The sequence below is a fragment of the Vanessa cardui genome, chromosome 3 (assembly GCF_905220365.1).
Source record: "Vanessa cardui chromosome 3, ilVanCard2.1, whole genome shotgun sequence".
In the NCBI taxonomy this organism is placed as follows: Eukaryota; Metazoa; Arthropoda; class Insecta; order Lepidoptera; family Nymphalidae; genus Vanessa; species Vanessa cardui.
Genome location: NC_061125.1, coordinates 2,785,661 through 2,809,177, shown reverse-complemented (window position 1 = coordinate 2,809,177; position 23,517 = coordinate 2,785,661). Strand labels below are relative to the sequence as shown.

The following is a 23,517-nucleotide window of genomic DNA, read 5'->3' as shown; positions in this document are numbered from 1 at the left end:
TTCACATTTTCGGCGTGAATTAGCCAGTTTAACTATAAGGCAATTCACATCTTAGTTCCCAAGGTTGGTGGCGCTTTGCTGATGTAAGGAATGGTTAGTATTTTTACAGCGCTATTGACAACTTACCTCCAGTTGGCTCTTAAAAAGCTAAAAGCTACGAAATCGAGTAATCGGTTTTATAACCAAACAGAAAAATACGTGATTAACAATTTTTTCAAGTCTTTTTTTGCAGAATGTTTGATAATGAAAGGAATTTTGAGACAAATAAATCGCTGTTTCCTTTTTATGCATTAGCACGAACGTGGCTAGACAGACGACGGCAGTCGATATCAATTTAAATACGTCAAGGGACAATAGAAGGTACACAACTTAGTGTGATGCTAATAAATCTAAAAACAGTTTAATTGGTACTGCGGATACTTAGCCAACAACAACAACAGCCTGTAAGTTTGCCACTTCTGGGCTAAAGCCTCCTCTCTCTTCGAGGAGAAGGTTTGGAAAATATTCCATGCTGTCCCAATGCGGGTTGCTGGAATATAGATGTGGCAGAAAGTCTATGAAATTTCACCGCCAAGAACGAGATGAATTATAATCACAAATTAAGCACACAAATATTCAGAGGTCCTTGCCTGGGTTTGACCTCCCAATCTGGTTAAGATGCATGCTCGAACTAATGTACCATCTCGTTTTATTTAAATTTCAAAGTTGTTCTTATAATTGTAACTTTACAAAAACATCAAACATGTATTTGCTTATCTGAGACAGAGTTAGAGGGATTATTCTTTGTGACATCTTGAAATGTCTCTCACGAAGTTCTAGTGTATTATTATCTGTTTTGCTGACGCTCGTCAGATAAGCGTTCGGTCGGATCATTTTCCGATTGTTGACATAATACTTTCATGCCAGCACGATTGTTTACTTTTGAATCTTGAAACAACAAATTCTCACTGTCCATAGTTTATATTAGTACTAGCGACCCGCCCCGGCTTCGCACGGGTGTATAGCTGACACTAAATATACTAAACTCTTTATTTAAATACGATATCACAATAGAAACTTCTTAAATTATCAGTGTTTCTTTACTATATTGTCCTTGAATTATATACAAAAACCTTCATCTTGTATCACTCTATCTATAAAAAAGCGTATCAAAATCCGTTGCGTAGTTTTAAAGATTTAAGCATGCATAGGGATATGGGGGCAGAGAAAGCGACTGTTTTATACTATGAACTGATAATTAACGTGTTCAGACTGATTTTAATGTAAATAGATTATAATTATTTTTCATAGGATTTCAATAAAATTTTTAATGTAATTATTCCAAATAATTCAGTTAGGTATCGAAAAAATTTGCCGATATTTACGATAATCTATACAAAAATATCGTAATTTTTTTTTTCTTATTTTTTTATCTAATAATCTTATGTTATAAACAATGCAAATAAACTAACGATGCAGTACGCAGTAATTGCAACATTAAAAAAATAAATAAAATAATAAAAAGATAAAAAAGAACTTTGCTTAAAACAAGCTTATATTTTATTCCTATATTCTAAATGGTTAAAATGTATTATTAAGATTCTCCATTTGCAACAACCAAAGTGTTAATAACATTTGAGAACGTTCATTTGGGTGTTATAGCATAAAATGCAAGATTAGACAGACATACACTTAAGGTTAAATAAAAGCTTATAGAGTACATTGTACTTTTTCATAAACCAGTACAGTTATTAGCAAAATAAACGTTTTACCGTATATTAAGCACAGTTTATCGTAATACTTGTTAAATGTACAGTATTATTACAGAGATGTATAGTGACTGTCAGATGACGAATGAAAGATCTATTATATACCATCCAGGAAACGCATATTTTATATTGAACAACGCCTTACATATCGTAACAAAACGGAGACAACTATAGCGCGATTTAAAATCCTACTAATGCCATCTATTAATGACAACTAATAAAAATAATTTGATTAACATAAATATGAACAGTGACTAGTTTAATTTTTTACACAAATCGGATTAACGTAGCGTGTATAAGTCTTGTTCAGACTAAACAACTTGTTGCAGGCGTAGGTCATTTACTTCAGTTTGGCAGCAATAAATTCTAAAAAGGTCTCATATCGCCCCTAAATACTACATAAATAAGCCTTTATTTCGGTAAATAAACTTCAAATGCCTAGACGAGGATTTGCATAAATTGAAAGATTAATCGTTCTTAATTTGAATTACAATTTTAATACGCAGTACGATTACTATGTTAAGACGATTATATTCTATTCGATATTCGAAATTTGAATTTGATAAAATAAAAATTAATGATTTTTTTGTAAAGTGCCTGCGTCATAGTAATGAAGTAGACTGAGGGATTTGATTTTTTAAACGTTGGAGGCTTTTTTATAATTTATGGAATGTATATGCAAAAGATTTACTCGCTAGCAAAAACATGACCAAGCAGGTTTGGGGTTTACTTTAGCGTATAGTTCGAAATGTTATAAGGGCAATTTTTTTAAGGAAAGCATTTAACGTGTAAAAATGATATGATAAGAATGGAAGAGCTGAGATGGCTCAGTCGTTAGAACGCGTGCATCTTAATCGATGATTGCGGGTTCAAATCCAGGCAAGCGCCAGTATTTATATGTTCTTAATTTGTGTTTGTAATTCATCTCGTGCTCGGCGGTGAAGGAAAACATCGTGGAAAACCTGCATGTTTCTAATTTCATTGAAATTCTGCCACATGTGCATTCCACCAACCCGCATTGGAACAGCGTGGTGAAATATGTTCCAAACCCTCTCTTTAATGGAAGAGGAGACCTTATTCCAGCAGTAAGAAATTTACAGGCTGTTACTTTACTTTTTTTTTACTTTATGATAAGAATGACACCACGTTACTATGTACTAATGCCTTTTATCACAAAATGATATAACATCAATTTAGTCTTCTTAATTTTATCAAAGTTAGACGATTGATTTTCATTTTTCAAATATTTATGTCGAAAAATAAGACAACTTTAAACATTAATGAGTTGACCAGCGAAATAATGCCATCTTGTTTTGCTATTTCAAGAAGCGTGAAATATAGTGTACTATGAATATTGTCTTAACGAATACATTTAATATTTATATTTGCAACGATACTTGAAATATTACACTGTAATGTTGGCATCGATTCAGAATATTTAAATATTGGCTTATTGGGCTTCATAAATATCAAATTTTCGACCATAAAATGTTCGATTTAAATATAGTTATAATTTATTTAAAATGAGACCTTATTAAACTGAGCTATAACTTAGCCTAGCCTCCTAGTTCCTGCAAATAAGAATTATATATATATGCTTATTTTGATCCGTGAATCAATTTCGCATATCAAATTCTGACATGACACGACTGGCTTGTAATAATATTCAGATTTATTCTTATAAAATATTTACCTAAGCTTTAAGCTATAGTCGTATCAATTTCTATTATTTTTTTTATGTTTCCTGTCTAATATGTGTATATAGAGAGCCAAGATCGCCAAGTGTTTCAACGCGTGCGTTTAAACCGATGATAGAATTACAATTAATTTGTGTTTATAATTCATCTCGTTCGCGGTAAAGGAGAACATTTTGGGGAAAACTTGCATGTGTCTAATTTCATTGAAATTTTGCCACATCAGTATTCCATCAATGGAATGTGTTCCAAACCTTTTCCTCAAAGCGAGAGGCCTTAGCCCAGGTGTGGGTAATTTATCGGCTGTTGCTGTGTGCCTCATATAAAAGAAAAGAATTTTCATGCGTCGTCATTAACTATCCGATGTAAACGAATTCTGAAGTAACGTTACGACGATGGTGACAAGGAGTCACAATTAATCAGGACAAGTGGTCATGATTAATTCACGTTAGCCATTTTGGTTTCACGTATATTAATTTAATATTGAAGTTGGCACTATTAACTTGAAGATTTTATTATATCTTTGGGGTGTGAACGGCGCGACATAACGATTCTCGTGATCGAAATCGTTTAAAGGTAAATGGGACCTTTGGTTCACTCAACTGTGATAATTATTGAGAATGTACCTACTTTATAATTTGTTACTGCATAAAATACAAGAATTGTCATACCATCTTTGTAATTGTCTGAGACCTACCTACGTCTTGAACCTTGTACCAGACGCTCCTGCCGATGACGAGCCTGTGGTTGATCTATCGCAGTCGCCATTATATATGTGTATATATCGAAAGAGATTTGTCTTAGCCGCCTCAGCATCTTCCTTTGCTATAATCTAAGTCTATATTTTATGGTTAAAACATAATATTCATGAATATTATTGAAAAAATGTCTGCAATATTTGCTAATTAATCCCAATAAACAGTCATCAATCATAAAATTTTACAAATCATTATCTAAATTACGCCGAATCTATACAAAAGAAACTTCAGGCTTAGTGACAATATTGTTAAAAGTTTGAACGTCAATATTAATCAATTTATTAATTATTTATTATTAATATCAAGTCATGACTTAATTGTTTTTAGTATTTATATGATAATGATAATAATTGAAGAATTGTACTTACATATCTACTTGTGTTTTATTATGGTCTTTCTTATTTTGTTAAGCGCTTTGTTTCCTAATTAATTCTTTTAATCTTTTATGTTACAGATACGAATGTAATTCTATTTGTCTGCCTTTTTGTTGATCTCTTACAAAATGACTAAAAATTGGTGAACTTTGGTGTGAAGACTGATCTCTAAGGATCGATATAAGCCTTTTTGTTTCTAACACCTGACAGTGAACCATAGTTTTCGCACTAACTATCATATATAAATTTCACAAAACAGGGTCGAATTAAAACATTAAAAGTTTAATAAACGAACACATACACACTTGCATAATATTCTACTTATATTTATCTAATATTATAGTAGTATCTAAGTAATGATAGCAAAACAAACAAAAAAAATTTTTTAATGCTTTTATATTTGTACTTATTTTCTCTCTAAGTAAGGTGTTAGTAAGATGTGTATATTTTTTCTTTGGTAGTAAATTTTCTCAAAATAAATAGTATTTATTCTTCAATTGAAATCATTTCGTGGCAACTATCACTATAAATACTAGTAATAAAACTAGTAATAATGTACCTACCGATGCAAATTTAACTTGATTTATCATCCATTGCGTTTTTGACATAAACAACAGATCTATATTGTATAGTATTTAATTTAACAAGCAATGTAATTGTGTAATTAACGTTATCGATGCTGTCGTGAGTGTAAACACGCGGTACGGGTGCTTTTTATCCGTTAACGTAGCAAATAGTGCTGTTATCTAAAATTACTCCATGAATGGTTGATGACGGAACTAAAACAGAGGAAAATTATTTTCCAAGAAGCTGCCATTGACTTCTTAATGTGTTATGGATATAATGTATTTATATAAACAACATCAATGTATCATAATGTTCTTGATATTATCATAAACTTATCTCCTAAGGAAAATAAAGTGACATGAATACACTTTAAATAAAATATCACACAATCAGAAATGAGAATACTTTTTTAACAAAAAGAGCACGATTTGATTGGTGTTTATTGATGAAGTCACATTTTCTGGTAAAACGATAATCGAACACAAAATATGTTGTCTTCAAGTAAGCTCATAAAATCACTTTTGACCATCAATGTTTTAATGTTAAATAAAATGAAATTCTTCTACCAATTCGGAAACTAGGTTCTAAACAGAACTGGCAATACTCTCCTACTGAGTGTCTTGCCAGTTCTGGGTCAATAAAGTGCAATCAAATTTTTATATATGTTTCTTAGAAATCGACAAATACGTCCTAGATTTTTAGCATCCTCATTTATGAATGCTCAATTTTTTAAATGAACTTTATGTTTACCGATAGGTCAAGTTAAAAATAACTGTGGCATCTTATTATAGACGAGAATACCGTGCCCTAAAGTTGATGCATTAACTTTGCGTTGTCTGAAACTTGATGTTATTATTACTCAAACTCAAATTCCCTTTACTCAATATAGAGTCATTACACTCACTCATTGATAGTTAAATTTAACTAAATTTAAACTAGCGCCGGTTTGATAAAGAAAATACTCTGGCTTGATTCTTTTTCAATTTTATTATTTACATATGTTTAATATGAATAGGAATACCCAGGTGGCGATCGTTTTATTCCGAAAGTATGCTATATAAGGTGAGCTATAAACTTTTTATTAACTATTAACTATTTTATACTAACATTTCGCACACAAGCGTCCCGTAACAATTCTTCGTCTTTACAATGATTGTTACCATTTCTAAAAGATCTATCATAATGTGAAAATAATCTAAGTATTTAAACACACACATACACTAAAAGAAAGATTATTAATATAGGCACACGCTTTGTCAATAAAATAACTCTAATCACAATTTGTACTAAAAAGTAGCATGCTTCTTTCTCTAAGAATTTCATTCCATACAGAATATTATATCTGCTTGTGTGCATTTTCTTTTATAAAAGGAATCTTTACTCACTGTTCCATAAAATATTATTAAGCAAAATTCATATTCATCCTTTACTTCATCGCTTGAGAGTAAGACAACCAAACCAAGCAAGAAGCACACTTTTACTTTTATACATGAAATAAATAGTAGAGTTTATACTTGGTAACATAATACAAATAAAACATTCGGTTGAAACAAACGTCACAATAAAATTAACATCTTAAAATAATTAAATGACGATGACAAAGTTTTAACTAAAAATTAAAAAAGAGACAAAAAAATTTGTGAAATTTCGTAAATAAACTGTACCTATACACATAAATAGCACGTGAAGAGAAAGAGACGGAACATTAACTTGCAGGATAGACAGATATTACAGCATTAGGCTACGACCTCACCATCGCCGTCCAAAGATATTCGATTGATTATTTTAATGATACATTTTTATCACTTACATCGCCATCGTCAGTGTGATGAGCTTCAGAACTAAGATGTGAGCTGTGAATCTCTCACCCTTGATCGAATACAGCAGGACAAAGTATTTTAGGTTGGCGGTAGCATATACAATAAGCGGTGGTACCTAAGTGGGTTGTACAACGTCACGGTTGATGCAAAAGCGATCCCATGGCGGTTTTTTTAGTGATTATTCAGGTGTACTATGTCGCACTTGGCGTCCAGAGTAGCAGCGAAACCCACATGACCCCGCACTTCCACGTGGGGGAAACGCGTAAAGCACTTTATACAGCGAAATAAAAAAGGCTGGTTGCACAAGTGTCAACCAACAAGTATATTGAATTGATGTGTTATCGTAGTCATGTTCTAAATATACAATATAAATAGTATTTTGAAATTGAATCGTTACATTATATGTCATGATACTGATACCGTCCTAGTCACGAACTTCTATTTAATATCAACTTGATCAGAAATATTATTTATAATAAGCCACGACTTCGTCTTTCACGAAGTAAATGATTGTCACTACGATTTTTGAAGTAAGTGGCGGGAAATTTAAGGTTTTTTTCTGAAATTATTGTTAAAACTTTGGCGTACATTCTTGTATTATTTTACATTATTTGCCTACCTTAGCTAATAAAGAAAAAATTAACTGATTAATTTCGAGAATGATGCATACAACTCTTATTACAATGTACAGTCGGGGTAAGAAAAGGTTCGTCACCTTAAGATCTATTTTCGTGTGCTCGGTATGAGCGACAATCTGCTTTATCGAGCGAGAATGGCATATTGCGTCGCAATTATTTGATGTTTAGATTTAAAAGGTACTAATAGTAGAAATCTACTTGGTGGTAGGGCTTTGTGCAAGCCCGTCTGGGTAGGTACCACCCACCCATTAGTTATTCTACCGCCAAACAACAGTACTCAGTATTGTTGTTTTCCGGTTTGAAGGGTGAGTGAGCCAGTGTAACTACAGGCACAAGGGACATAATATCTTAGTTTCCAAGGTTAGCGGCGCATTGACGATTTACGGAATAGTTAATATTTCTTACAGCGTCATTGTCTATGGGTAATGGTGACCACTTACCATCAGGTGACCCATAAGCACGTCCGCCAACCTATACCATAAAAAAAAATGATAAAGAAATGAATTTGAAAACTGACGAAGGTTTTCTTACTCTGATTGTACAATAAACCGTCAACAATTAATTACCAAAATAATTTTAACTCACATAATATATGCAAAAATATTCCATTATTTAAAGTTTAGTGTGTAAGATGATATAATTACTGGCACAAATGAATAAAAGGAAATTGGTCTGCATTCAATTAAAGCCCACACGAACCACTTCCCATTCGACGCCCTCAGTCGTCTCATCTTCCCTTAATACGTTTTAACCGACTTTGAAGTGAGGATAATGTAATAAGTATTTTATAAATTTAAAATGGTGGGTCGACTAGTGGTCTCTCGCGAATCTTGGCGTTTATTCAAAATATATTTTAGGTGTTTCAAATCCTATATATGACAGGTTTTGTTTAGATTTCATTTAATTATAAACTGATGAAACCTTTTTAAATGTGATTCTTAATATCAAACATATTAGTTCTCTATAACCGGCCAGTGACCTTTATCCAATCACTAAAATTACTTGTTTATAAAATTGCAATAATGCAATAATCTACAATTAAGAATACTCTTTAATTTTCTGTACATCTACTGCTAGAGCTCTTCAAAATGAGACCATAATTTTTTACGTGCTGCTATCGTCCCGTAATTATTGGGATATAAAAGGGGTTACGTGATTAGTATTTTTTTTTATGATATAGTTTGGCGGACGAGCATATGGGCCACCTAATGGTAAGTGGTCGCCATCACACATAGACGTACGCTGTAAGATATATTACAATTCCTTACATCAATGTACCAACAACCTTGGGAACTAAGATGTCATGTCCCTTGTGCCTGTAGTAACACTGGCTCACTCACCCTTCAAACCGGAACACAATAATACTGAGTACTGTTATTGGCGGTAGAATAACTGATGAGTGGGTGGTACCTACCCAGACGGGCTTGCACTAAGCCCTATTACATATTACATACAGTATATAAGATACTAACACATTGACCACGTGATGTAAAATTGTATTCTGATTTTGCAAATCATCCAAAATAAAGGGCGTCTCCCCTTTAAGTACAGTCTTAGTTTTGATGAGCTTCTCTTGTGTTTGAAATTCATCTCAGGCTCGTCGGTCAAGGAAACCAGCACGTTTCAAATTATATTTGGACACTTGAGCACTAACCCGCATTTTGGCTTTATGGTGTTTTTTTTTACATTAAGAAACCTTTTTAAAGAATTTGAATAATGGTATCGTAACTTAATAGCAGTATTATTAGTTGACATAAAATATATCTCAAAAATAAGTCTATTCCTCTTGATTTTTATATAATTATATAAGAACATGATTGTCATAATAGTCAAGTTCATAATCCAAATGTTAAGTGGAGAAAATGAAGGATTTGCTTCTTAAAAAAATAAGAAAAATAAATCTTTATTTATATAAATCAGCCTTACAAAATTCATTGATAGCCTTACTAGGAAAGTCCGTGTCTTGAGAACCAAACTGCGACTTATTTATATATCTACCAAATCTTTCTCTGCATCGCTCTGCAACTTCTAGTATTAGGTTTATATATACAATATAGGAACAAAGAGTAGATAACCCACTGTTGATCTAAAGCTTCTTCGCCTTTTGAGCCACACTCTTAGAGCTAACTCCACGATTTTTCAGTGAGTTATGAATAAAGGCGTTATTTTCGACACATGCATTAAGCAGGTGGAAAACTTCATCAGTATAGCTCGCCTGGGCGGCCCAGTTACCCTCAGTTATTAGGTAAAGTATACTCGAACATCTAATAATTTTGTCAAATAATAATACAAAAAATCTCCTCCTTAATTAGAAGCCATTTTTAACTTATACATACTGTGTAGGCTATAGTACTTCCTGCAATCGAATAAAGCAAATAAAAGCCTTCATGAATCCGTGTAATTTATATTGAAATAGGATTACTTGGTAAACAGTAGTTCGGTTACAATTGAGGATCTATTTACAAAATACAAGTACACAATTTGTGTTGATTCGCACAAAATATATGCCATGTAATGTAATATTTACACAGCATAATAATATAGTCTAAAAATATATTGAAGGCGCCACGGGATATTGTAGAAGATGTCGAGAATGTGTCAATAAGATCGTGTTTAAGATCATATCTGCATGACGCGACACCGAGTCACTATATAAGCAATTTATCTTCGACGTTCTATATTCAGATTTTTAAAATAACATATATTTATCTATTTTAAAATGTTAAGAAACTTTTTATAACTATTAGATTGATCAATGGGAATATGTTATACCTATTTACCTTGCTAATCCTACTTTAGAGCTACAGTTATGTATAATATAGTATAATTAATGCAAAGATACGAATATTTGTGTAATCTACCCGAGAAAAAGTGACCTAAGTGTAACAGCTCTTAATTTGAGAATTAAAAAAAAAAATCTTCATACAAAATACGTAATGGGATATGATTTAAGATTACAGGAAATAGCATCGCTAGTTTTTCTTTTATATACTGTTTAAAATGCATATCAATAAATAATTATTATTTTTCACACTTATTTAGTGTCAAGTATTTTTTGTGGTCGTATTGGTATTAACCATTCATGATATACTTATTAATTTCTAGTTTAGTTGTGTTCCTCTTTAAAGGGTAAGTGAATGAATTACAGACAGAAAATTGAATCGAATTTGATGAAATTTCGTATGAAGCATATTTGAGCTCCAAGAAAGGCTAGGCTTAGGGCGGTTCCACCGGTGCCCAGGGACATGGCGTAGACTCTCGGGGGCGCAACAATAGACAGACTGGGCAGGAGTATTGTTTTTCGTTTTGCTCTTATTAAGATTTCACTGAGCCCCTAGTACTCGATTTCAATACAAACGTACGTAACGTATAGGGCGCAGTTGTAGAAGCTGGCACAGGGCGCAGAAAAGCCTATTTAAGGCACTGCCTAGGCTAGGCTACTTCTTTTGCCTGACAGATGACATCCAACACCTTAAAACGCGAACGAAACCGCGGGCGAAATATCAAATAAATACGATACATCCGTCATAAAGAGTTGAGTGGTAGTTCGTTATTTATCGCAATACACTCGTTCCAATTTTCAAAGTGAAAATAACCCTTATAAATTATATGTCGTTAGCGGCAGGCGAATCGCTGTTCCCAAGAGTACCGCATGAATCCGTAAATCAAAAAGTGCTGATAAGTAGGCCCCGTTTTGTTTGCGAAATTAGAATTATTATGTTTACTTATGTCGTGTTTGCTTTAACATAACAACAGCCTCGACGTTTATTAATATATGTCATGTTGCTATTTGGGTAAGAGCTTGAAATGTATTTGTATCACACTCATTTGAGTAACAGGAAATATTTACCTATGTACTATGTATTTAAGCGTGTATAATTTTTAAACATTTATTTAGTTCATAGTAAGTATCAATAGATGTCGTCGTTTGTTTTAATCCTGTTTCTGAATCACGCTGTACTCTGTCCAAAAAAGTATATAAGACTACTAATTATAATTAATAATCTATACCTTGAGAATTAATGGTGTTTTATTCAGTATGTCTATCATTAAAAACAAACATATATCACTTTCGCACTTGTTCTATCAATTTAAAACTTCATTTGTTGTCATTTTAAATGTAGGATTTTCCTTTTTATATCTTTAAATTTGTTAAGACCAAAGAGGATTCATTGATTTATTATATTTTTAATAGTTTGTTATACTATCTTATTTTTAGCGCAGCTCACTAACACTATACACACACAGGATAACACGGCCCACTCGAATAAAGAAGTACTCAAAACTATCCAGTCGACAATTTTTGGACAAAGTTTCAATATTTGAATTGTCCTAATACTCTAAGATGACATACTTTCTTATGGAAGAGTAGTTCAGTCTGAAAATTAAAAACCTTAATATTTGTATTTAATAAAAAAAGTAAAAGTAGAGTAACAGCCTGTTAATTTCCCAATGCTGGGCTAAGGCCTCCACCCCCATTAAGGAGAGGGTTTGGAACATATTCCACCACGCTGTTCCAATGCGGGTTGGTGGAATGCACATGTGGCAGATTTTCAATGTAATTTGACACATGCAGGTTTCCTCACGATGTTTTCCTTTACCGCCGAGCACGAGATGAATTATAAATACAAATTATGCTCATATATATAGTGGTGCTTGCCTGGGCTTGAACCCGAAATAATCGGTTAAGATGCACGCTTTCTAACGACGGGGCCATCTCAGCTTTTAAAAAAAAAATTTTTAGTTGCAGTATTTTACAATGAAGGTTTTCATACAACACGACTAAATAGCATTGCACAGTACATCAATTTTCACACCGTTGAAACGATTACCAATATAATTCGTGCAGGTTATATACAACGTTTGAACTATAAAAGCTATTCATGTTGACTGCTACTGGTGTAGTTGCAGCTGACATTGATCGTTTAACTCTATTTCAATCGAAGCTATTGTCAATATATCTACGTCATTGACTGACGATTGACAAAATTTTGATCGATGGAAAAAAGGCGTGACATGCTTTGACGTTCATATGAAGTGACGTTCATTGATGATGAAATGGAAATGATTTTTTCATCTAACACGCTACCAAGCGTATCTGAACTGTAAGAACTAGCGCGCACTGGTAACTTTTGTCATGGTGACTGTTTCGTCACTCTTGTCGAGTCTATAAATATGTATGGAGGTGCGAGCACGTTACGACGTGGCAATTGGGTGACATTTTTGTCTGCATCTGTACATATTCACGGACTTGACAAGAGTGACGAAACAGTAACGGTGACAAAAGTTACCAGTGCGCGCTAGTTCTAACAAGAAAATATTCGTATTTTTCAAGCATGCAGGTTCATTGATCTCGTAGCTCGAAGACGAGTTTCACGGTTGTGTCACAAATACGCAACGCCAATTAGAAAAGAAAATCTATATGTAAATAGTATCTGTTGTACTTTCACGGTGAAAGTGCTACTATAACTAAAGTGAATATTATGAATTTGGGTATGAAACAAGTTTTAACGAAGGAGGATCTAATCTATCTACTTTTTATACCCTTTTTTTGGTATAAGATGGCGGACGAGTATAGTGGCCATCTAATGGTAAGCGGTCACCGTCACCCATAGACAATGACGCTGTAAGAAATATTAACTAATCCTTACATCCACCGCCACCAACCTTGGGAACTAAGTTGTTATGTCCCTTGTGCCTGTAGTTACACTGGCTCACTCACCCTTTAAACCGGAACACAACAATATAGAGCACTGTTCTTTGGCGGTAGAATAACTGATGAGTGGGTGGTACCTACCCAGATGGGCTTGCACTAAGCCCTACCACCAAGAACTAAACCTAACTCCCAACGACCAACCTACAATGCAAACGAAATCGCTTGTGAAACTCGTATTTAATCTGTGGAAACACGTCTAGATAATTAAAAAAAATAATCGGAATAAAAATATCAAAAACCCATGATATACACAATCCACTTATGATATTACTGGGATAAGGATAGTTCTTTATTTTTTTTTCTAAGTAAACAAAAGTAAGTCAAGGCCCGCTTAATTTATTGCTTGACGAAAACAGAAAATATCTGACGGCAAAAGAAATGCACCTTTGCATACTAAACATCAATATTGAATTTAAATTTAGAATCTAGAATAAAAAAAAAAACAAAATCATTTAGCTCGTAGTAGCATCATTGTAAACAGTTGCAAGAATTTATCTAAAACGAATCTTGTCACGTCTTTAATATTTGACCGAAGAGTATCATATTGAGCGTCTCTGATTTATTTCTTCAATAGGACTTTCAATATGTTTTCACAGATAAAAAATGTCTCAAAGTTTTTTGTAGAAGTTGCTCTAAAGGGCAACACCGAAAGCTAAAGTTTTCTTATGTCAAAGCGACGGATGGCTCAATTAAGTCTTAAGCGTAGTTTGTTTTTTTTTATAAGTATTATAATATTAATAAATATCAACATCATAAGCAATAATGTAATACAATGAAATTAATGGATTGATTGATGGATGATTTGAATAAAATAAATTAAATTCATAAAATAACTTACAATTTTGAATGTAAATTCCAATTCTATTCTAATTTGAGTTATTATTAGTCTATTTTTAAAGAGTTAAATTTGTATCTGTGCATTTAAAGTGTCTGATTTTTAAGATTCCTTTAGAATGGTATTTTGAAAGGTTATCCTTTATTTTAAAGTTCATTGCTGTTTTACACAAGGTTTAGAGGAATACAGCTTAAAAGCCTGAAATTCATGTTATAATCTTTTTCTTTTTTTTACATAGTATAAATCACAATCGCCCACTGTCTGTCCGTCTCTATGTATGCTTAGATCTTTAAAAAAATATAACTTACTTTGAAAACTATTAAAAAAAACACAGTTTAAAAAAAAAATTCACTTTTATGTTTAAAATACTAAGAATTTGTTTATGTCACAACGTAGAAAAAGCAATTCTATGTATTGTTTATGTGGTTGGTGCTTACTCAGACGGACTTACACAAAGCCTGCATGATCAGTACTTCAGATGTCAACTTGTCCCTAGTAATGTTTTCCCTTTGAGGAACTAGGGCACTAACAGGTTGCAGTGATTAATCTGATATATTACTGCAACCTGTTAGTGCCCTAAAAAAATGAATATATTCTGACAAAAGCAATATGTCCATTAAACAAATTACTATAATCTGTACTAGTTACGATAATTAATAATTCTTAAGATTATGTGTGCCTTGTTGCGCGTATAGCGCTGGTTGTCAGAATATTCTGATTATGTAATCTTCCGGAATGAAACGATTATCATATAATAATTGCCAAATTGTCGTTTGATGAATCTTCTTGAAGTCCATTATTTTATGAGGATCATTAATCCGACCTATTGATAATTGTACGTTGATTCTCGATAAGTTAGTGTAGTGTATACATACTGAATAAAGAAATTTGTATTTGAAGAAATGATTAAAAAAAATATAGATGAGTCTAATGTTATGAAAACTTTTTTGCCAACATTTTATCAAATATTAGTAGTTTTCAAAGCAATACATTTGGGCGTTTTTACTGGTACGGTTGGCATATACTAATAGCAGATATGATTTAATGCAAAAATTGAAATTACACTTATATTAAATTATTCGACTATTAAAAAATAATACTTCAATTGTAAAATTGCAAGACAAGGCGTTGAAAATGATGTTTTAAAATTTTCAATTTCGCATCTTTAACACAGTTTTGGCTTCAAATCAAATTTAGAAAAAGTAGATTTTTCGAAAGAAACCGCAAGGAAATTAGTAGATCTTTATCGACTGTTAAATTAAATAGGTTTGTTTATTCAATACAATACATAGGTATTTATCTTGCGTGATAATCAATGAATCCTTACTCGTCGTTTTTTATCGACTGTAACATTTTAATTATAAACCTAATAAATATACACTTCTTATAAAATCCTTGAAATTAATTACATTGTTCCCACAGTTACTAACAAGTTGGTTGGTGTAAAATTTCTTTAAACTTTAAACACTAGTTATCGCCTGTGGCTTTGCTCGCGTTTTAGGGGTTTGGTAGTCATGTTAAATAAAAAATACCTAATGACCTTCCTAAAATTTAATAAATTCGGTTCATTGGTTTAGTAGTGAAAAAGCGATTGAAAGACAGAGTTACTTTCACATTTATAATATAAGAACATAGAACACTAATAATAAATGAATAGAATAAGACAGGAGGGCTGGTTCGTTTGTTGCCCAGAGGATCGGAATTGCGATTCAACGGGGAAATGCTGCTATCTTGCCACCATTCCACGCGGTCAAGATTTATACAGTAACTAGATTTAATTCATATTTGTTTATATTTAAGCATTTAATGCTATTAATTCTTCTGTTAATAAATTATTTATAATATTAGTATAGATAAAGGTGATTTCGAGGTCAAATTTGATTTTCACTATTTTATAAACGAAGTAAATTTTATAAAAACAGTTTAACTTTTATAAAGTGAACAGAGTTGCGGTTACTATAATTTTTTAAATCCTTAAAGTATCATAAACAAAATCTTTGTTTTTTTATTGTTTGAAAGTTGTTAAGTATTTTATAACTCCTTCCCCAAAGAGATAGAGAAGAAGTTTCCTTCCTAACATTTTACCGTTATTGTATGCCAGGGTCTGATTATAATTCAAATTCAGATCTGACAGGTTATATACAAGTTTCTTTTCGCGGCGCGATTAACATCTGACCTCAGCGATCCTTTAAGGGGAGAACCAGTAACACAGGATTAGAATAATTTACTTACGAAGTTAACGACTTTTTGTAAGTTTCTTTTTTCTTTATAAATGTTATTGTTGTAACTGTCTTGGTTTAAATATATATTTTTTGCACAATTCATATACAATATTAAAAAAAAAGTAACAGCCTGTAAATTTCCCACTGCTGGGCTAAGACCTCCTCTCCAATTGAGACGAGGGTTTGGAACAAATTCCACTACGGTATTCCAATGCGGGATGGTGGAATGCAAATGTGGCAGAATTTCGATGAAATTAAACACATGCAGGTTTCCTCAGGATGTTTTCCTTCACCGCCGATCACGAGATGAATTAAAAACACAAATTAAGCACATATATATAGCAGTGCTTGTCTGGGTTTGAACCCAAAATCATCGATTAATACTCACGCCTTTTAACCACTGGGCCATCTCGGTTCATATATAATACAACCAACGAAAACAAAATATGAAGCAGTCGGATTGGAGATATATTCGACAGTGTAATTAATGAGTACAATGTTTGTGACCAACATATGCATGTAGCCTTGTATTCATTTACTGTCGATCGCAATATGAATTTTAAGCATAACGCATATCAAATGTAAGTGATGCTTATCCAGGTTTCCTACAAGAGCACTCACAATTCCCTCACAATCGTGCGTATAATATTGGCCAATATTGGCCCAATACTCTCCAATATTGGCTCTCCAAAACACTGCTAGCTTGGTGACTAGAAATAGAAGTCTAAGTAATATGATAGGTAGACTTCGGATTTCAAGGTCCTTGGTCCAAGTACCAAGTCAAACCAAAAAAATGTATTGAGGTTTTACTAGACGTATTTCCCAGTAATAGTCCCGAATTAAGAAGTTTGTAATCTTACACTTCCATGCCTTAGAGAGTACATTATACATTATTAACCTATCTTTTTGTTAGATTTCTTACAGATATAATCTGAATGGTAAGTTGTTTACCAGTAACTACTGAGTTTCTTGCCGGTTTTTCTCGATACAATCTGCTTTCCGAACCGGTGGTAGCTTCACTTAATTGTTAAATGACGAAAAGTGCTTGTAAAAGCCCACTTGAATAAAGTTTATTTTGATTGATTGGTTTATATAATGCGAATAAGTTAGCGTGATCACTTGTATGACTGTATATATCTACTGTTATGTCATCAAATCAAAAGAAACTATGTTAAAGTCAGAAAAAAATGCATAGTAATTATAACATTAAGACGAAACATATTATATATATACATGTTGATTTTTGATGTTGATGAAGAGTCGAGAGGGCCCAGTGGTTATAACGCGTGCATCTTAACCGATGATTGCGGGTTCAAACCCAGGCAAGCACCGCTGATTCATGTGCTTATTTTGTCTTTATAATTCATCTCGTGCTCAGCGGTGAAGGAAAACATCGTGAGGAAACCTGCGTGTGACAAATTTCATCGAAATTCTGTCACATGAACAATGGAGTATATTCGAAACTCTCTCCTTAATGGAAGATGAGACAATACTTTGTACCTACTTCAAATTGGAAAGAGGTACAGAGTTGCGTATGAGTTCTTTTCGGCAGAATCTACATCCCGAACCTTAAATACAATTCAGTGAAATGAATGATTCAAATGTGCTTGTCGATAGCCGATTTATAAAGCCGATAAATATATATTGATTGATGAAATCAATCGCATAATTTAACATCCAAAATGGATCAGATAAATTGTTTCATCATATAAAGGCCAAATGGAAACAAAGGCAGAAACTAGTTCAAAATAATTTACATGCACTAACATGAGGTATGCAAGGTTGTTTGTCAACCGTTTCCCCATTCCTGATGTTTTATGACTTCAATAAAATGCGATTTTGGCCCGAGTGTACCTTTACATGTATATTGTTTTGCACAAACAGTATATGACGCAAGATAATACACAATACTTTCCATATAACATCTCAAATTAATTTTCATCCATACATAATTCTCTGATATTTTTTTTGGTTCATTTATTTTTATATATCTGGTATTTAATATGACTTATGTTTAAAGAACTAATTAATAACTGCTTAGCATATTTTTTTATAAAAAAAATTTAAAAAATATATTGGACAACATCACATACATTACTCTGATCCCAATGTAGCTAAAGCACTTGTGTTAGGGAAAATGAGATGTGACGACGGTACCACAAACACACAGATCAATGACAACATAAAAAACCAATGAACTTATTCTACATCAAATCGGTCAGGAATCGAACCCGGGACTCGCCCATACCCATAAAAAGCGGTGCACATACTACTCGAAGGTCGTCAAATTTTTATAATGAGTTTGATGATTGAAAGTTAGAAAATAACATTCTATTTCAATTTATTTCGATGTCCGATTTCTTAACTAAATCTGAAATTGATATAAGTATATAATTTGGCTTGTCAAGCTATTACAAATTAACAGGCGAATATTTATCTTTCGTTTCATTTCAATGTGTAGTTTTTTAAATGAAATAGAATACTTAAAGGAAATCTGGATCCAATGTTGACGAAAGTTATATCTGAGTAAGTAATGTTTTTTCTTATATTTTACTCAAAACTCGTATCGTTGCTTGATTTTATTTTTTAGCGCTGCTTGCTTTGCAAATATAATGTTGTTGTGCTGTATTAATCACAATATAATGTTCTAATTTCAATGATTATTATCTTGATGCGGTTAAACATAAAACGAAAAAAAAAAAACAAAACAAAAAATATTTAAAGAAAAAAAAATTTAAACAATCAAATCAGAATGTCAAGTGACTTTACGCCAATAATTCATATTTCGAACTTAAAACTTGACGTTCTTCCGTTGAGAGGTATATGATATATACATAATATATATATATATAGATATATATATATATATCGTTGAGGCCAATGATGTACATACATACATTACTGCCTGTATTCTATTGCTCGGCTAAGGCCTCCCTTTGAGAAAAAGGAGCATATTCCACCACTCTGTTTTAACGGGTTGGTGGATACATATGTAGCTGAAGTTCGTTGAAACTAGTTAGATGCAGAATTCTTGACGATGTTTTCCATAAACGCAAATCAGGCTCATGAAAATTCAGTAGTGTTTGCCTGGGTTTGAACCCGTAGTCATCGGTTAATATGCACGCGTTCTAAACACTGGACCATATTAGCCAAATGTATTTTTCGGTTATTACTCAAAAGCTGGATTAAATGTGTCGCAAAAACGGCTTAAAATTTCTCATTCGACATCCATATTTTTCTCTTAATCTAACTCCATACGCTGATTCTGGGATTTGTATGCAGCCATCCAACGGCTTTGTACGTTTTCATTTATTGGAAATCCGTGCAATATTCCACTTCATCGAATGGGGCTTACTTACAATACATTTTAGTCCACGTTTGTAAAACACATCGAGGTCAATGACATCTACAAATCATATATTCATTTCGTTCCATCGAAAATGTATGAATTATTATTTAAAGTCATCTATCGAGAATGGTTCGAGATATTTCGAGAAGACTATAAGTTCGTCTATTATGGAACGGAAGCGTGGAAATCACGTCGCAAATTCCGAATATTTACAGGTCATTTAGTAGTAAAATATATGCAAATTTAAATTTCTAACTAAAGGAACTTAATATTCGATGTAAACTGCAATATTTTGTGTATTCATACTGGGGGTATTATGAATATTTACATATTCGAATACACGAAATATTGGAACAATAAAATAAAAACCTTTTAAAAAACAAAGCTTTTACGTAAAATGTTTTATACTAACAGCAATTAACAAAAGTGAGTGCAAAACAGCTGATATAGTTAAATGGAACGGGTTCGAAATTCAAATTCAATGTTTGATTCACACATACTTAAAATCGTAAGTTAATAAATGTTTGAAAGAAGATGTGTAAACATTTAAATAAATGCATTTCTTTGATTAATTTCATTGCAAATTAAATTCAATATTCGAACTTAAAAAAATCTATAACCTATCCAAAAAGTTATTCACTTTTTGACAGTTGAAGATTTTAGAAAATAACTTTATACACTCATTTTAATATCGTATATGTATCAGGTTTATTATAACACGAAAATTATCAAGCGGCATAAATGTATCTTCAATATAATATAGTTTGAGGAGAAAAAAATTACAATATCGTTTAATTAATCAAATATTATGTTTATTATGACTTTAACTTAATTAATTTTTCTCAGTCTTTTAATTTTATTAATATTTAGTATATTTACTTGTAACTACTTGTAGTTTATACGTTATTTTTTTTAAACTGTATATATTGTATTTAAGTTTACATAGCAGTACATTTATATATTTTATCATATATAATAAACAGAATGTTAGCTGTCAAAAAATTAATTTCGATAATCGATATTATATATAGAATAAGGCTAATAATCGAATTATTAGTACTAGTTATATCTGTCAAAATATGAATAGCATAACATAGACAAAAGTCAAAGACAAACATTTCTACTATAGCTCCTTGCTCGATGCACTTGAACCACTTTATATTAAACATCTAGTACTATAAAATTGACCTAAATTTTTGTACTCCCAGGAAATCACAAAGATAATGCAAATCCATTATTGTTCGAACTAAATTTACATTCGAACAATTTGAACGAACCGTTCTTTTTTTAAACACATTCTTTTTTTAATTTGTTAAAAAGTTTTAGCGACTATGAGAGCAAACAGTCAGCTCAATTACGTAAAACGTATAACACAAATTGGTAAACGTATTTTCACCTTCCATTTTCAGAATATTCACATGCAATCAAGCAAATGGAATAATTCAAATTTAAGTGCAGATTAAATGAGTACGTGGAACTGCAGAGGGACATCTCTTAGTTTCCGACTCATTTTGCTCAATTAGTATAAATACTGACCTAGCATGCTCTATTTCATTTGTCATCACGAAATGTTTAATAATGTACCTTATGTGACACTGATAGGATTTAAAATTCTTAAACATATCTCGATAAATAAATGCAGTTTAATTTTGTATCGGAATTCGTGCATGTACTGTTTGTATTTTTATTTTTCCATAGTGACGTATTTTGATTTGTTTTAGATTTTTTTTTAATTCATAGGCAATTTTATTTGTAATCCAGACTATAGTTAGTTGTGAAATAATTAATTGTTTGGATATTTTTAATATTTTAGCAATTTTAAATAATATTGCAAAATAATTGTATGATGAATTCAACTTTCGGAAACTATTTCGTTTCATGAATATAATAACAATAAAAGGTCAACATTATTATGTTGATTCTGTATTAATGATTTCGGTATTTAATTTCGAAACAATGTCTAAACAATTATGTGTTTCATATATCTAAAATAAGCACGACAGTACACACGCCTTCTTATCTAAATTGGTTTGCAAGACAAGAAGCAAAGCTACGTAACAAATTATTTAAATACTCACCGTAAGTATAGAGCGGAGGTACGCGATATTTAACAGCAGCAGTGCATGCTATCGCACCCGTGCCGCCGCCAAGTTGTAAACCGTGAGATAAAATTTGAACAATCGTGCCGACGATGGTAATGGTCCATCCCCAACCTCCCTCCGGGTAGTAACGTCTCGCTAAGGTAAGAGCAGCGCGGGCGCGCAGTGCTGCTGCCGTCTCAGCACCCACCGTTGCACCTGCGCTTGCGCACCTATTATATAACACGTTTAATGAAAATACACTTTATGCAGCTAAATATTTAAATGAACTGCAACTTATTGTTCATTTAACCTACATTCAACAAGGCACTAACCGGCGGAATTGAGTCACTTCACGTGCAGCCTCATATCCTACACTTTTGGAGCGTCCACGCTCTGCATATTTATTCGAACTGTTCGTGACAATCGGTTGAATAACACCACAAGTGCATAGGATATCGTTTGGTTGTGTTTTCGGTGCGGGGCGAAATTTCGATGAATATTTAACATTGCAATCGCAATCTGCAGTTTTCCAGGATAGAAGGCGATCCAGTAAAGTCTTCCGTCGCACCGAATTCGCCTTGCTATCTGCTGGATATCTCTGACCCACGTCCAGAGGGCATGACGAGGTGCGATCAGCGTCCTGTGCACCGACCGCGATATGTCTGTTATCGTAAGTGATTTTTTTCCGTTCTCTGTTATAGCGCTTAGGCACTGGACTGAATTTGTGGGTAATGGATATTCTTTTATCCGTTCCATGGTCCGATAGGTCATTCTTTGTGGGAAAACCATTTTTTATGTTCTTGACGTCGGTGTGAAGGGATTTCCAAGTGGCGATAACTTCTTCTCGGGCGATATTTTCTTTTAAATTTGGGTCGGTGTTCGAATCGGGTATTTTATTCCTCAAAGGTTGGGTCACTTCGGGGTTAGCGATCGGTGCCTCCCTCAGTTTCGCGGGGAGACTGTCACACCGACGGAGTGTCATTGTTATTCACTGATGATTGCATTTTTTTTTCTTCAAAATTTTTCACACAGCACTTTTCACTTTACATTTTATGTATCACCTTATCTGAAACAAAAAAAAAACTAATCAAACACCATCTGCACATATCACAGATAATATCTTAACATTACTTAATTTCTATTTTAGTAGATCATTAAGAAAAAAATGTTTTTGAAATCAACCTTGACCGTTAATCCGTACGGATAAGTATTATGTAAAATGTATATAGAAGCAAAGTCTATTTGAATAATTCATAAGATACGATACAAAATGGGTCTTATGTAAATTGAGATTTTAGGTAAATGTAAATCCTACTTTATTAATCCGTATCAAATATATCAATACGGAAGTATTTAACCAGGAGAGTATATTAAGTGAGTATACTATATTTTAATTAGGAAATGAATTTAAATAATTAAGTATATTATTATTAAGAGCTGAGATGGCCCAGTGGTTCAAACCCAGGAAAGTACCACTATATATATGTGCTTAATTTGTGTTATAATTCATCTCGAGCTCGGCGGTGATGGAAAACAACGTGAGGAAACCTGCATGTGTCTAATTTCATCGAAATTCTGCCACTAATTCTAATTCACTAATTCCACCAACCCATTGGAACAGCGTGGTGGAATATGTTCCAAACCCTCTCCTTAATGGAAGAGCCTTATCCCAGCAGTGTGAAATTTACAGGCTGTTACTTTACTTTACTTTTTTA

General features: G+C 32.6%; 1 protein-coding gene across 2 annotated transcripts in view; it reads right to left on the bottom strand.

Moving 5' to 3' along the window:
* LOC124543541 (monocarboxylate transporter 2-like) overlaps positions 1 to 22,864 on the bottom strand; it is a 157,724-nt gene extending 134,860 nt beyond the window's left edge. The window contains exons 1-2 of one of the 2 annotated variants that reach the window (XM_047121768.1): positions 22,135 to 22,864; positions 21,800 to 22,032 (exon numbers count right to left, since the gene is read on the bottom strand). In XM_047121768.1, the coding sequence (XP_046977724.1) occupies positions 21,800 to 22,032; positions 22,135 to 22,784 (883 nt within the window). In that variant the 5' untranslated portion in view covers positions 22,785 to 22,864. Of the gene's footprint in view, positions 1 to 21,799; positions 22,033 to 22,116 lie in introns of both variants that reach the window. The other variant, XM_047121770.1, reaches the window with a different exon arrangement.
* Between the last annotated feature and the right edge of the window lie 653 nt (positions 22,865 to 23,517).